The 16,289-nt window shown below is 34.5% G+C and overlaps 1 protein-coding gene and 1 pseudogene across 2 annotated transcripts; both read left to right on the top strand.

The window, feature by feature from the left end:
- Positions 1-284: 284 nt before the first annotated feature.
- CSN3 (casein kappa) lies at positions 285-6,079 on the top strand. Of its 2 annotated transcripts, none has more exons than XM_028100524.2 (3): positions 285-341; positions 4,400-4,432; positions 5,618-6,079. In XM_028100524.2, exons 1-3 carry the CDS (start codon positions 285-287, stop codon positions 6,077-6,079), a joined length of 552 nt encoding a protein of 183 aa, XP_027956325.2. The 2 variants fall into 2 exon arrangements, with proteins under 2 accessions (XP_027956325.2, XP_087876920.1); XM_088020794.1 differs by having other exon boundaries at positions 4,397-4,432.
- Positions 6,080-13,053: 6,974 nt separating this feature from the next.
- On the top strand, positions 13,054-15,764 carry LOC148164913 (uncharacterized; annotated as a pseudogene).
- The last annotated feature ends 525 nt before the right edge of the window (positions 15,765-16,289 follow it).

Raw genomic sequence — 16,289 nt, 5'->3', positions numbered from 1 at the left:
AAAACCACTTGTGGCATTTTCCACTTTCCTCTTACACTGATTTGTGTATGTTGTAACTCTCTTCCTAAAACTGATGCTAGTGTTGGTAAAGCTGGTATCCCTGAAAATCTCAAATTTGGTTTTTCTAAACCTTAAGATGAAATAGATTTTCCACATTGGCTAAATCTACCCATAAATCTAGCTCTTTTTTCCCTTAAAGCAAAAACAAACAAACAAACAGAAATTGTCCCAAATCACTTCTAAATTATAAAAGAGCCTTTTAATTTTTTTTTTTTTTAGGTGCAATGATGAAGAGTTTTTTCCTAGTTGTGAATATCGTTGCATTAGCCTTGCCATTTTTGGTGAGTTAATTTCATCTAATCAATTTGTAGTAAGATTTTAAGAAAATTTTATTTAAAAGTTCTAATTATGCAAATTTCTAAGTGCAGTTACACTTCATAGGACAAAATAACTGCATACTAGCTATAATTTTTAAAGCAACTTATTTTTTATTTATTTTATATTACAAAATTAAAGTCATGTTCTTCTGTATATGCTTTTAGCTCTCAGGAATTAAGAAATCACACTTTATTATTTATGAAAAACCCTTAAAATTCTCATACTATACAGAAAATACATTCTGGGGGGAAAAAACAATAGTAGAAATATTTTTGGATTATAAAATGCTCTAAAAATAATTCCTAAAGAATAAATACATAAATCATAGTTCAGGATCAGAAATCCCTTTAATTAAATTCCTATCTTACACAGATCCATTTTCTTTAGGGACTAAATCCTTAAAACTTTAGGAGTTTGGTTAAAGATTTTGTACCAGTATCAAAAACCTTGACACATCTACGTTTAATATTCAAACATCATTGTGTCTTTTGTTATACTCTTCCCATTAATGTCAACTGACTCCTCCCCAGGAATAGTATTCAATTCTATGGTTTTCAGGAATTTTCTTGAATTGCATGCTGTATGTTAAAGCTATAGGACCAAGGAAAAAGGTTTGGCTTTTTTCTTTTGATTTTTTTTTACTTGCTTTCATTGTTGTTTTGGCTTTTGCTCTGTTTCATTTTCATGTTCATTCAGGGATCCCTTGCCAATAGCAAGAGCAAGAAGACAAACAGAAGATGTTATATGATCATCTCTTAAGTTATAAATTTTAGAAGACACTAGTCCTTGTTTCATAATTCATTTGTTACTAAACTTGCTTTTAAGTTTATATCTATTAAGTAATTCTATTAGGTAAATTCTTAGAGTCAAACTCTTTAAAAATTTGCATTATTATGACTTTACATTTATTTTCTTTCATTTATTCTTTGAAATTCCATTTTATTGTGGCCACCAGAACATTCCAAACTTGGATTGTCTCTTTGAGGGGCAGGGATTAAAATTTAAATAAGAAAATTCTTATTTTAGTTCCTGGACAGAATTCCAATATGTGTTGGGCGGCGGGGGTGGGGGGGTTCCTCACACACCACCAAGTAATTTTTGGACACCACCAGAGTGTTGAAAAATTCAACTCAATTCTGACATTATCTTGCCAGAGATAGGGTCAAATTCCACAGGTTAAGGGTTCAGACCTACAATACCTCCCACTTCAGACACTAGTTGCAAGCCCAGGCTGTTACCTGTAGTTCTGAAGACTGGCTATAGATGGGAAGTTCCCACAACCTCTTCCTTGGGTTTGGTTAATTAGCTAGAGTAGCTTACAGAACTCAGGAAATGTTTTACTTACTAGATTACCAGTTTATCATAAATTGATATAACTCAGAAACAGTCAGATGGAAGAGATGCATAGGGTAAGGTATGTGGGAAGAGGGGCATAGCTCCCATGCCCTCTCCAGGAATGTCTCTCTCCCCAAATGTCCATGTGTTCACCAAACCAGAAGTTCTCCCAGCTCATCCTTTTGGGCTTTTATGGAGGCTTCATTACATAAGGATGACTTACCGACCACTGGTAACCAATTCAACCTTCAGTCCCTTTCCTGTCCCTGGAGGATCAGGGGGTAGGACTGAAAGTCCCAACCTTCAAATCAAGTGGTTGGTTTCTCTGGCAACCAGCCCCCATCCTTAGGTGGGGTCCAAATAACATAATAAAAGATAATTTTAACATTTAACCTAGGAAATTATAAGGGTTTTAGGAGAACTGTGCCAGAAACTAGAATGAAGACCAAATATGAATTTCTTATTATAAATCGCAATATCACATGATCCACAACTGCCTGCTCTATGGCAACCTCTTCCTGAGCAACTTAAGCAACTAGATCCCAAACACTCCTTCCCATTTTCACAAAGGCTTCAAGTTCCAGGGACATGAACAAATAATTCAAAAGAAGAATAAAAGTTTATAGATTTACCATTCAATCTTATGTCAAAATTATACATATATTGTGATTGTATTTTTTATGTGTTAATTTATCCCTTCTCTCTAAATATAGTCAGGATAATATTTACTACTAACAATTATGTGATGAATTGCACACTCTTATAGCCTATTGGTGGCATTATAAGTTGGCACAACTTTTCTGTACAGCAATCCAATAATTCCTATCAAATAATTTTTGTCCCCCCAAAAGTTACATTTTTTAAGAACTATCTTAAGGAATCTATGAAAACTACTAAAAAGGACACTGGTATACAGTTGTTATTCATCTATCTATTTATAATAAAACAGTTTTTTTGAAAGAAGCTTAATGGTTAGCAATAAAGAATAAACAGTTCATGACATAATCATTAAGCATTCATTTTTCAATTATAAATATCCATGTATAAAAACTATGAGATAAATTGAAAATTAATATGAGATCACGCTTCTTGAAAAAAAGCAAGATATAAGAAATGCACTAAAATGAACATATACCAGAAACATATGTACAAATTGATATTATATGAAGATGTCTAGAAGAATTTTTGAGTGTAGGCAAACTTTCTATAATATTTCTATGACTTTTTAAATTTTAAATTAGTAATATAATGCATTTAGAGCAAAGAATTCTCTTAACATATCCTGAATTTTATTATTTTATCAAATTTCTGATTTTCTCTACCTACATCTTCCAAAAGGTTTCTAGAGTCTTTTTATACCCAAAGGGTATGTGTGAAAAGTCCTGAACTAGATCTATCACTTAAAAAATATCACTTGTTATTGATGTAGTAAAGACATTAGGGTTCGAACCCTACGGCCAAGAGAGAATTCTTGAGATGTCTTTAGTGCAAAAAGATGGTTTTATTAAAGCACAGGGGCAGGACCCGTGGGCAGAAAGAACTGCACTGGGGTCATGAGGAGTGGCCCATTATATACTTCCAAGTTGGGAGGGGGTTAGAGATAGTGTAAGTTTATAAGGAATTTTGGAAGCAAGGTTTCCAGGATCTTGAGGGGGCTAGCTATTGTTGGGAAAAGGTCATTACTGTCTAATAAAACCTTAGTCATGAGACCCTTCAGATGTATATCGGTGGGTCATATGCTTGGGGGATGATTGCCAACATGTATCTTGGGGGGTAAAGATAAAGGCAGTTTCCAAAGGAATTTTTATATGTTAAAGTAGACATATAGGATCCTGAGGGTCAGGCTAAGATTGCCTTTTGCCCTTAGCAAAGTGTCAACACTGAGGCAGTTGAGTCCCTAGAAGAATGTCACTCTGCTTGTTTCAAGGACTTGTCAATGGGCTGTAAGTAGTAAGGAAATTTAATAATTTTTCTTTTCCTTTTGTTTTCCACATCATTATGACCTCATCTCAAAACTTTATAAAACCTTTGTGAGTTTTTAAAGCTTTATATATATATGCTTATGGAAATTGTTTTCTCACTTCTGATTCCCTATACATGTTGTAATCCAGAATTAAGAAAAGTATTGTAAAAACAAATGAAAGTTGATTAAAAAAAACACTATTATCATATAATATTTATATACAAATGTTATGTGAAAGGCAATTTTTTTAAATCTAGATAAACCTCATATATCATCCTGGTAGGAGAGCAGAAAAAAAATATACTCAATGCTCCTCTTATTTTTAACAATGTACATTCAAAAAACAAACAAAAAACCCGATGTACATTCAATACAAACTGAATATAGGTTATTCATATTTTTCATTGAAGCAAATATCATGTATACTTGTTGGCATAGGAGTCAGATGATCATATTATTTTCAACCTTAAATTCTTCTTCTCCCCAGTGGTGATTTTAAAGATTTTAAATAGTTTACTGCTGTCACTTCTTGAGTGGTTCACAGGCCTTATAGATTAAATAACCATGGAGAATGCTTTACAATATTTTACAATATTAAAATAAAAACAAAGAAACCATGTTTTGTCTTTAGTACAAAATATTTTTAAAACCACAAAAAAAATCTGGACTCTACCCAATGCTTTTTTTTTTTAACTTATTTCTTATTTCTGTGAACCTCAGCAGGGTGCAGAGGTGCAAAACCAGGAACAGCCACCTGTAAGTTTATTTTCATTATTTCTAGTAGAGACATGAACTCTAAAGTATAATATTATGCAAAGTTCAATGATATTTAAATGCCTTCTGTCTAAAAATTAATAAATAAACCCCATAAAATAATCTAATAATCTTTGAAAAAAAACCACTTTAGCAGCCAATCATACGAATCAACCTCAATATTCATCTGAAAATCTTGGATTCTTTTTATAACCCAAGTCATGTGTTTTGGGTTTTCAGGTATATTTTGCAGCATGAGAAAACTGTCTCAGAGTTTAATATTGAGAATAAAGGAAAACAAATGTAAGGTCTAGTATCTCTCCCGACTGAAGACTTGGGGAAAGGTTGCTCTCTGACCCACCTTTGAATACTTCTCATACATTTGCTTTTACTTCCTCTTTTTGTTCCCCAAATATGTTTGAATGAACACATTTAAATACGTCTCCTTTCATAAGAAATACTTGCTTTGCAGTGTAATTTTGTTGCTTTGTTCTACTCATATGGAAAGATCTAATGACATATTTTTATAAATGCACATAAGCAACAGAGACAAATAAAAATGGGAAATTACCTAACTGATCTTTAATGAATAAAATGAAGCTGAAAAGAATCCAAAGTATAAATCCAGGAATCCTCCCACATCACATTATTTTACTATTCTACTATAATTAATTTAGAAAAAAAAATGTGCCCTCAGCCTAGTCTCTAGATAAATAAAATTTGTAAACATTTACAAATATGTGGTAAGAACACATATATACATATACACAAATATATGAAAATATTTATATACCCACATATATTCCTGTGTGTGTGCTAAGTTTGTACACAGTATGTGAAAGCTCTCTATGAGATTTTTCTAGCTATTGTACTTATTATAATGTCCCACATTTACTGAGTGCTTTTCATCTATGCCAAGACCTAGGCAACGTGGTTTTACATTATGTATTACTTCATCTAATTTGTCTGAAACTAATATTATTTTTAATATTTGTTGAAAATCAAAAAGTAGAAAGGAAGTGTACAAATCTGTATGATAAAATAATATGGTTGCTGAGTTCACTATTTCCAATATTGTAGTTATTCAATGTCAAACACTAAAATATATACTTTAAAAATTTCTGATTTAAGATATCTCTACATTCTAGCCTACAATAATACCATGTCCATAACGTATTCTTTTTACAGTGCCGTGAAAATGATGAAAGACCATTCAATCAGAAAACTGCCAAGTATATCCCATTTCATTATGTGCTGAATAACTATCCTCGCTATGAACACACTTACTACCCACATAGACCAGCTGTACCAATTAATCATCAATATGTGCCTTATCCATATTATGCAAAACTAGTTGTATTTAGGCCACATGCCCAAATTCCTCAATGGCAAGTCCTGCCAAATGCCTACCCACCCACCGTGGTACATCGCCCACACCTACATCCATCATTTATTGCCGTCCCTGCAAAGAAAATTCAGGATAAGACAGGCATCCCTACCATCAATACCATTGCTACTGCTGAGCCTACACTTATTCCTACCACTGAATCAAGAGTGGACACTGTAGTCACTTCAGAGGCTTTCTCAGAATACACCATCACAAGCACACCTGAGACTACCACAGTTCCCGTTACTTCACCTATAGTCTAAAAACTCTGAGGAAACATCAAAGACAACACAGGTAAGTGAGCAAAAGACAAAAATAAATAGTACAGACAAGATTCATGAATTTATCGGTACAATCATAATACTTAAACTAGTATAATAGATAAATTAAGCCTGTTATAAGAGCAGGCAAAATGGGTTCATTATAATTTTAATTTGATAGTGCCATAGCATTGATATACTGGATTCTGTTCCAATAAGAAATGAAATATCTTATTTTACAAAATGCAGAAAAATTGGAGATGTTATTATCAAACCTTATTTCAACAATCAGAACACTCCTCAAATCTACCAGTTTTATTTCATTCCTATTTATACACACAGAAAGTAGAGTGAAATACTATGTTAAACTTGTGATTTTTCTTATCTCAAAAATAAATGTTCTGAGAACATTTATATAGAATATGAGTTTAAATATATTTTAAACATTTAACTGTGTTCTTGCACTCTAATTTTGCCCTGAATCGAGCAAAAGGAAATATATTTCCCAAGCATTTCTTTATTTCAGACATCAGTTCTGAAAAGATCCGTGAAGTTTAAGCACTCAAAATTTCTTGTATTCTAAGATGAACCCATGGAAGAATTGTAATTCTTAATTTTAAAAGCACATACATACTAAAAGAATACTTTCAGAATCTTTTTTAAAATACTTTCAGAACCTTAAATGTGATGCCAACACTTCCATTTATTATTTGGATCAATGAAAAATGGCAGAGTCTAAAATAACTTGAAACTTATGGAAAGAAATTAAAGGGAAAGATCAATAAAATAGAAAATTTTGAGTTTCTTTGCAATAAATATTTTCAGCACATCAACCTGTCTATATATTATATATCTGAAATACAACACAGTGACCTGTGATACAAGAGGAATAGCATTAGACCAGTGTTAGACCAGAGGGCTATTTCTTCCATCTTGTGACTTTAGACAAGTCATTACTCTTTCTGAACTTTCATTTTCTCATAATTTTGGTTTCTATAAAGTGATAATGCATATTGTGAAAAGATTGTAAAAACTGATCAGTCTGCCAACTATATTAGAAAAATAAAATCAGTAAATGCTAAAATTTACTTTTAAACAATACCCTGTCCTTACTAAATGATAAAAACTTTATATAGTTATCTCAGATTATTCCTATAGCAACCATATGGAACAGATTATATTACTATCTTCAATTCACAAAAGAAAAATAACAAGCCCATGAATCTTAAGTAAATTACCACAGCTCAGAAGTTCAAAACTGGGAACCAAACCAGTCTGGTTTGGTTGGTTGTCTGGTTTCAGATAGTAAAAAGTAATTACTCTGCTATCTATTTCTATATGGACTGTCTAATATACAGAAAAACAGAAAATTCACTATGTTTTCCTTAGATCAATGTATCTATAAATTGTATTATTTAGTTGCTCTTTAATAGGACATATGGTAGGAAAAAGAAGATAAGATGCTGGGTAAACTTTGGACTTACTAAAATTTGGAAAACAAAATGAGAAAATTAATGGGCACAACATGAAAACAAGTAGTACAGTTATATATTGTATTGATTCAAAATGTTACATGATTATGTTTTTAATGAAATAATAATTATCTCAATAGCTACAATTGTTCAAAATTCATGAACCTAGATTTCTAAGTTAAAACCAGTATATAATATTACTTATAAAGAAGCATGTTAAGGACATTATTTTGGTGTAAATATTAGATGAAGTCAATTATTTTCAGTTACTATAAGCCAATTTTAAATATTTAAATTTAAATATTTAATTTGATAAAATCCTTGGATACAGACATAAGAGACAAATCATTTAAGCTAAACAAAATTGTACATGAGAACTGTTAGCATACTATGAACTAAATTCCTAAACTGTCATCATTTTTTATAGGTCTTGATGAAGCTAAATGACTACTCTAAACTCTCCTTTGGTCACTCATCTACATTCATTCAAGAGAGAATGTGATTTTGATGGATTTGGCTCCTTTCTCTTCTCCCTTCACATTTTACGTCCATATCACATTTAATTTTTTGTTTCTTGCACAATAAAGCCATTTGAATGCAAGTGGATCTCTTAATTGAGGAGTCTGTAGATATACCTCAAGGATCTCTGAAACCTTGTCACTTCAAAGCAAATTTAGTGTGAGTTTCAGTAAACAAGTTTATCTGGGGGCAAAGTTCATAATGTTATCCAATTCTCAAAGTGGTCCTCGGTCTAACAGTGATTAAGTACGTCTTCTCCAGGATGACACTGAACATCTAAACTTACAACTAAGTCATTGGAACCAGAAAAGAACTAAGCTATGATGTCTCAATCCAAGGGACCACAAAGTGACTCTTGAGAGCCCTGGAAACTCTGGAGTTAACATAAAATTTAAGTGCTAATGTTAAATCATTCCTGGGAGGAAATTCTGGGCACAGGCAAGCTACAGATGACCACAATTACAAACACACATACATGGCAAAATTACAGAAATTGATGGAGACTAGACCTGCATGACCAGATTCCTCTAGACCGGAAGCTATGGTCTCACATCTGTCCAAACATAAACATGAGCATGCGCATGTATGTACACACACACACACACACACACACCAGGAAGTTTCTGGAATTAAGGTCTTCCAGTCTACAAACACTGGTGAATAAAGTCCAAAAATAGGGTTTTCCCTTAAACACATATACAAGGTAAATAAATGGGTTGTTTATGTGCTTGCTCCATATTTAACACATCCTGCCAGAGAAAATACAAATCACTCAACCCCTACAAATTGCTTACCTGTCACCCATCTAATCTTTTGCTGAAATTCTCAACAGATGTGCTATTATTAGGAATGATCTGTAGCCTTTCACCAGCTCTCTCATTCAAATTTTAGAGTCTGGAAGAAAGGCATAGTCAGGAGCATGGTATGGCTGAGCCTTATTTGCCATGACCATTAATAACTATTAATTTCTTAAAAAACAAAGTAAAAAGGGCACCTGGGTGGCTTAGTCATTAAGCGTCTGCTTTCAGTTCAGGTCATGATCCCAGAGTCCTGGGATTGAGCCCCACATTGGGCTCCCTGCTCAGCCGGAAGACTGCTTCTCCCCCTCCCACTCCCCCTGCTTGTGTTCCCTCTCTCACCGTGTTTCTCTTTGTCAAATAAATAAATAAAATCTTAAAAAAAAAAGTAAAAATGTGGAAGAGGTAGAATTTATTTTATTAATTTAACAAAAAACATTGATCACCAAATAGGTACAAAGTACTATAAGAATTATTGTGGGGCATTTAACAATAATGATATTTAATAATAATATGCAATCAACAGTTATACAATATATACTATAGGCCAGTCAATCTTCTATTTGTTTACACATATTTAGTCATTTCATATGTGCCCATGGACTACATGTTGTTGTTGCTGCTGCTGCTGTTGTTATGCGAGAGAAATGAATAATTTTCCCCAAATGGGGCTGGGATTTGAATCCACATAGTTTTGCTTTTTCTTCTTTTTTTTAAAGAGAGAGAGAAAACAAGAGAAAGGGGAAGGGGGGATGGGGAAGGGGCAAAGGCAGAGGGAGAGAGAGAACCTTAAGCAGGCTCCACATCCAGTGCAGAGTCTAACACAGGGCTCAATCTCACGACCCTGAGATCATGACCTGAGTTGAAATTAAGAGTTGGATGATTAACCAACTGAGCCACCCAGGCGCCCCACAGATAGTTTTGCTTTAAAGTCCATGCTCTTAACCATGTGAACACTACTATAAAGCATTTCCAGTCTGGTAGATGAAATAAAATACGAAGCAAACTACTTTAAAATAAAAAAATCTTATATATAAAGCATTTTTGCATATATTAATCTTCACCAACAACCTCCTGAAATAATTTGTTACTGCTCTTCATTTTCTGTATGTGAAAACAACTTCAAAGCAGACATAAGATAATAAAAAATTTATGGGCTTTAGATTAGGATAAACCTCAAAGTTTTAGCTCAAAATTATCCTTACCATGTGACCTTGAGCAATAAATCGAATGGAAAGTAATATTTTTTATTTATTGATATATGTGTCAGGCTCTGTAACAAGGATTTTACAGGTATTACTTTATTCCACACGTAGTACTCTGTTAGGTACTATTATTATGCTCATATATAAATGAGGAAACTGAGGCTCAGAGAGATTAAGTAATTAAGTAATTAAGTACACAAGATCGTAAACCACTAAGTGGTAGAGCTTAGCTTTGAACTCTAGCAATTCAATCCACCAGCCTTCATTATCTTACTACTAGGACATACAACCTTTAATCAGAGATATTCATTAAGGTACCCTGTATCAACTGGGCATTTAGTCAATGTTCATTCCTTTATCCCTAAATTCGCTAAGTAACATTTCCAAGGACATCCACTGCCCACAAGATAAAGTCAACTTTCATGATTTTGCTATTACCTTTCCACATCATCTCTCTCCTTTACATCCGCACACCATACACTCCAGGGACTCAAAACCTCCTGCGGCTGCTTTAGCAGTAACAGCAACAGTGCTTCTCTGAAACTGTTCAAGTTCTTCTGATAATTCATATCACATAATCAAAATCTGACTCCTTGACTTAAATATCACATTCCAATTTTTAAAAGATTTATTTATTTATTTTAGGGAGAGTGGGGGGTGGGAGGGACAGAGAGAGAGAGAATCTCAAGTAGACTTCCCATTGAGTGCAGAGCCCACACGTGGTTCAGTCTCACAACACCAAGACCATGTCCTGAGCCGAAATCAAGAGTTGGGACACTTAACCAACTGAGCCAGCCAGGTGCCCATTGGATATCACATTCTTAAGAAAACCTTTCCTGAACTTCCAAGATCAAATGATCCACTAATGCACTACCATACCATCCAGCCCCCGCCATTTCTTTCCCCCTTAGGACTCATCAAACTCTGTTTCACCTGCCTGTCTACTTTTCCTGCTGGCCTATGAGCCCTCTGAACATAGGAACTATATTCTGCCCACCACTGTCTCCAAGGTAAGGCCTGATACAGTGCAGGAACTAAATAAGTATTTGTTAAACAAATGAGTAAATAAAGGAATAAGTGGATTGTTAATGACTGAAGTTGAAATACCATTTAAGAGGATTAAATAACCTAGACTTTCCTTGCTAAAATCTAAAAAAAAAATAAATGTTGACCTTAGCAGTTTATTAGTGATCACGAATCAGACCACAAAAGCCAGTGATATATTGTTAAACCAAGTTTAAACTCAAAAGAGAATTACTATAAATCATTATTACCAATCATGTAATATAAGAGTATAAAGAGAAAATGTTTTTATAACTTACTCTCAATTTTCAAGGAAAGAAAGCTGAAGGTCAACAGAATGATAACTAAATTGCTATATCAACATTATGTATTATCTTAACTTTAGCAGACTATTTAAAAGAAGTAGATGATGGTATGCTCTCTTCTTAATATGATACACTTGAGTAGTGGCCAGATGCCCATATTATTGAAATCATGACTATAAAGTCAGGCTGATGAACAAAAACAGACTTAAAAGATCAAATGTATTCTTTTATGTGCACATTTTATTGGAATATACTGAAAAATCCCAGAAACTCTTTAAGGCAAGATTAAACTCTTATACATTCCTTTAAAATTACTGTTTGACATTAGCATAGTTATTTTCCAAATTTAAAAATCATTCTCTTGAATTATTCATTACAAAATACCCACAACCATTATTGGGATGTTAAAACAGAACTTTAATGAATAAAACCTTTAAATATTTCATGCCATAGAAATGATAAATTTTAAACTAATGATGTCAAGTAATAGTAAAAATAATAAAAACTTTATAAGGAATAAAATTATTTTTTCTAAAATTTATCAGTGAAACATTTCCACAAAAAGAATCCATGAAAGCAATGGATGTTGTCAACAGATTTGGCTTTCTTTTAATTAGTGTTAACCCTTGCCAGTAGTAATGATATTAAAGTTTTCTCAGTCTCTCCCCAATAGGAAATAAGTAGGAGGGACATCCAGGGATGAAAGGTTTATTTATTCAAAGAGTGCTTACCAGTTTTCATTTGGAGAAAACGTCTACTGGAGAAGAGTCAGCTTGGTTAAGAGAAGATAAAATCTGACCAGAACACAGAGGAGAAAACTTTTCTAAGGTATCTAACACAAATAAGAGTTTGGGACGTTGATTTTTCATTAGACTCTGGGCTTTCCAAAGTTTGGACACAAATGTAATAGTTAAATTAATCATTGAAATGTTCTGCTGACTTAGACAAACTGAACTTGTTTCTAACATTATTATACTTAGTAATTTGCATTTAAATTTTCTCCATGTCTTTTCATGGAAACTGTTCACATACTATCAAAAGACAGAGTTTCACTTTCTGGGCAGTTTAATCAAAGCTTATTCCTATGAATTACTCAAGTTCTATGGCTGAATAGCAACATTTGATAAAATGCAATTTAAGTAAAAATCACAAAGCAAGTTTGTCTTTGTTAAGTAAAAACTGCTATAGTAGGAATGCTTCATTCTGCCTAAGACACTGCTGAAAAAGTGGGTGCCAACTTCAGTGCTTACTTCAACACTTCCAGCTCTCTATGGAAGTATTGGCTTAAACATCCTAAAAGTATGAATTACAATTTTTTTCACTAAAACTTTTTAAAAATAATTTTTACTTAAATAATGGACTTTTTCTTATATTTAAAGAAGCATTATGCTGTTAACTCCAATTACTCTAATTACTCTCATATTATTAGAACTTTATAAAGGATGCAAAAAGGTCTTGGGTAACCAGTAAATTATTTAGTGATAGCATTGCTCCTTGAGAAGTCTTAATATCATGATTTACTAAAATAATTTAGACTATTTACACAATTAAGTATGGACTGTCTTTATTCTTAATTTCCTTCCTTTCTTCCTTTCCTTTCCTTTCCTTTTCTTTCCTTTCTTTTCCTTTCCTTTTTTGTTAGTCTATGAAGAAAAGATGAAGATCCTCATCTTATCTATGATCATCTTGAACCTTACTACATTCTTCTTGGTAAGTTTTCAATGACCTTTAACAAGTAATTTTTTTTCTCATTTAGAAAAAGATAAAGAGATTCGTATCAATCATATGCCAAAAAGAAATCTTAGAGTAAAATATCATTGTGTTTGTAACCAGGATAAAGCATGTTTTGTTGCTTTAAAAAATTTACCATGAACTCTGATTATTATATCCCTCTTTATATATTCATGTAGTGGGATTATAAAGTGTCCACACAAAAATGTGCAGATGGATGTTTATAGCAGTTCTGTTCATAATTGCCAGAACTTGGAAGCAACCAAGATGTCCTTCAGTGATGAGTGAATAAACTGTGGTACATCTAAATAATGGAATATTATTTGGTACTAAAAAAAAAAAAAAGAGCTATCAAACCATGAAAAGACATGGAAAAAATTTAAATGCAAATTACTAAGTGAAGGAAGCCAATCTTTCTTCATACTGTATAGTTCCAACCATAATACATTCTGAAAAAAGCAAAACTGAAATCAGTGGTTACCAGGAGTTAGGAAGAATGAATAGGTAAAGTACAAAGAATTTTTAGGGTAGTGAACCATTCTATAAGACACTATAGTGGTGGATACATGCCCTTACATGTATTGTCAAAACTCACAGAATGTACAACATTAAGAGTGAAATCTATGCAAACTATGGACTTTGAATAATGATGTGCATATGTAAGTTCACTGACTGTAACAAAGATACCACCCTGGTGTGGCATACTGAAAGTAGGGGAGACTGCATATGTTGAGGCAGAGAGTATATAGAAACTCTCAATAACTTCTACTCAATTTTCCTATAAGCCTAAAACTGCTCCAAAAAGTAGACTTAAAAAAAAATAAAAATAAAACCTGAAAAAAATTAAAAATGGTCACTTTCTTATTTTTACTAGTGAATATTTTTAAATTCAACCAATGTGACTTGATTGTGACCAGTGCCACACATTTTTTAAAATTTGTATAGTTTTTTATTTGCAGACAAGTGAGAGTCTTAAAACTTATGACCAGTCAAGACAAAAGCTATTGAGGCTCAAATCACCTTCCAAAACCAGAAAACCCAAGTTCTCACATGTCCAGGCTGCACTAAGACAGGCCCAAGCCCAGATATCAAAGCAGTCATCAAGCCGGGCTTCACTTACCGAGACTCAACCAAAATCACCTTCATCAGTTTTACCAAACCAATCCCTGGCACCTAAATTTGAAAAATCTTCAACTTCCAAGTCTACATCCAAGAGCTCATTATCTTCCCAAGATGCAGCAAAAAGGTCTACCCTTACCAAAAAGCAATTCTTAGCTAATAAGATTGCACAAAAACAGCCACAATCAAAATCAACTTCAAAAAAACAGAACTTAATCCACAAGTCTGCACACAAACTGATTTCAGCTGACAAGTCTGAGTCCAAACAACCATCTACCACCAAAACTGCTATAAAAAGAAAGAAAACTACTAAGCCTAAGCAGAAAAAGTCAAAAATACCAAGTCTCTACTCAAGCAGACACCATTTTCCCGTCAGACAGGAAAAAGGTCTTCAGGTGCCAATACTACATGAAAATCAGCTGTAAAGACAGAAAAACAAAAGGGTCCAGCTGCTACACTTGCACTTAAACAGACATCATTTTCCCAAGGTGCAGTGAGGAGCCATCTGGTTCCTAAGTCTAAATGGCCAACGTTCTGAAGTTTCTAAGAGTGAAACAAAGAGAGCTTCTTCCAGGAGGTCTCCACCAAACAATTTACCATGCTCCAGGTCTGTTTCAAAAAGAATTGCTAAGTTCACAGCCAAGTTTCAAGGATGTAGTTCTGCTGAAAGCCAGCGCCTAGCTTCCAAACACAAACCAAGGAAGATGAGACCTTTGCATTCTGTTAACCAGTCTCCAGTGGATCCAGCATTCCTACGTGCTCCCAGGCACCCTGTGCACAAACCTCATCCACCACTATCTTGTCTAATAAAATCTCCTCCATCTCAACTTCAAACTCTATATCTAAACCTCATAAGCCTTTTCAAAATCAACCAAAAAAGCAGCCATCAGAGAATTCTGTAGAGGCAGCTCCTGCCATCACACACAGCACCAACTACTATCTTTGCAGATATCACCACAATCACCACTGGATATCCTAATGATATTACTACTAACATAGCTCAAATTACACCTAATGCAAAAGCCCGTACTACCACCCTCTCACCTGCTGCTACCAGCTCTGCATCTCAAATCACCACCCAGTTGGCTGATACCACCACCACGAGACAAGAGACCACTATCCTTGAAGGTGACACAGCTACTTATGGAACTGGCACTATTGCTACGGCAACCACTTCTGCAGTTGACACCACCACCACCAGTAGTAGTACCACTACCGAAGAGACTGCTGTGACTGCTCCCGTGACCAGCCCCACAGCCACTACAGTGAGCACCAACAGTGCCAGTGGCACTGGAACTGACACTGCGGCCACCGCAGAGGTTCCGAAAACCACCACAGCTGCTCCAGGAGCGAACACATCCACCCTTGGCACCACTCTGCTTGTGACCAACATCACTTCTGCTCCCCCTAATGCCACCACTGCTACCAGGACAACTGCTGACACTGTGCCTGAAGATGTCACCCACCCTGAAGAGTATCCCCATGGCACTGAAGATTATGATTCAGCCTCAGATTAGGAATATGACCCTGGGCTTGCCGAAGATCCCACTGCCATTCCAGAATCGAATGCCACAGGCCCCATTACTCCTTCAACTCCAGCGGCCACTTCTCCTAAATGAAAGACTTCAGAACTTACAACTGGTAACACTACCAAGAACTCACAGGGGACAGCTACTGCACATAGCCCCTGAAGACTGACTTAATAGCCCAACTGATAATCAAAGCATTAAGAAGGGCACGTGATGTGATGAGCCCTGGGTGTTACATGCAACTAATGAATCATGGAACACGACATCAAAAACTAATGATGTAATGTATGGTGATTAACATAACAATAAAAAATTTAAAAAAAAACTAATGATGTACTATATGTTGGCTAATTGAATTTAAATTAAAAAAAGGTATGAGGGGCGCCTGGGTGGCTCAGTTGTTAAGCCTCTGCCTTCGGCTCAGGTCATGATCCCAGGGTCTTGGGATCAAGCCCCGCATTGGGCTCCCTGCTCAGCGGGAAGCCTGCTTCTCCCTCCCCCACTCCTCCTGTT

Source organism: Eumetopias jubatus, unplaced genomic scaffold (genome assembly GCF_037043125.1).
Source record: "Eumetopias jubatus isolate StellerSeaLion01/CBP00866 unplaced genomic scaffold, mEumJub1_p1.0 scaffold_2, whole genome shotgun sequence".
Taxonomy (NCBI): Eukaryota; Metazoa; Chordata; class Mammalia; order Carnivora; family Otariidae; genus Eumetopias; species Eumetopias jubatus.
The sequence above is the reverse complement of the archived record's forward strand: the minus strand, read 5'-3'. Positions and strand labels throughout refer to the sequence as shown.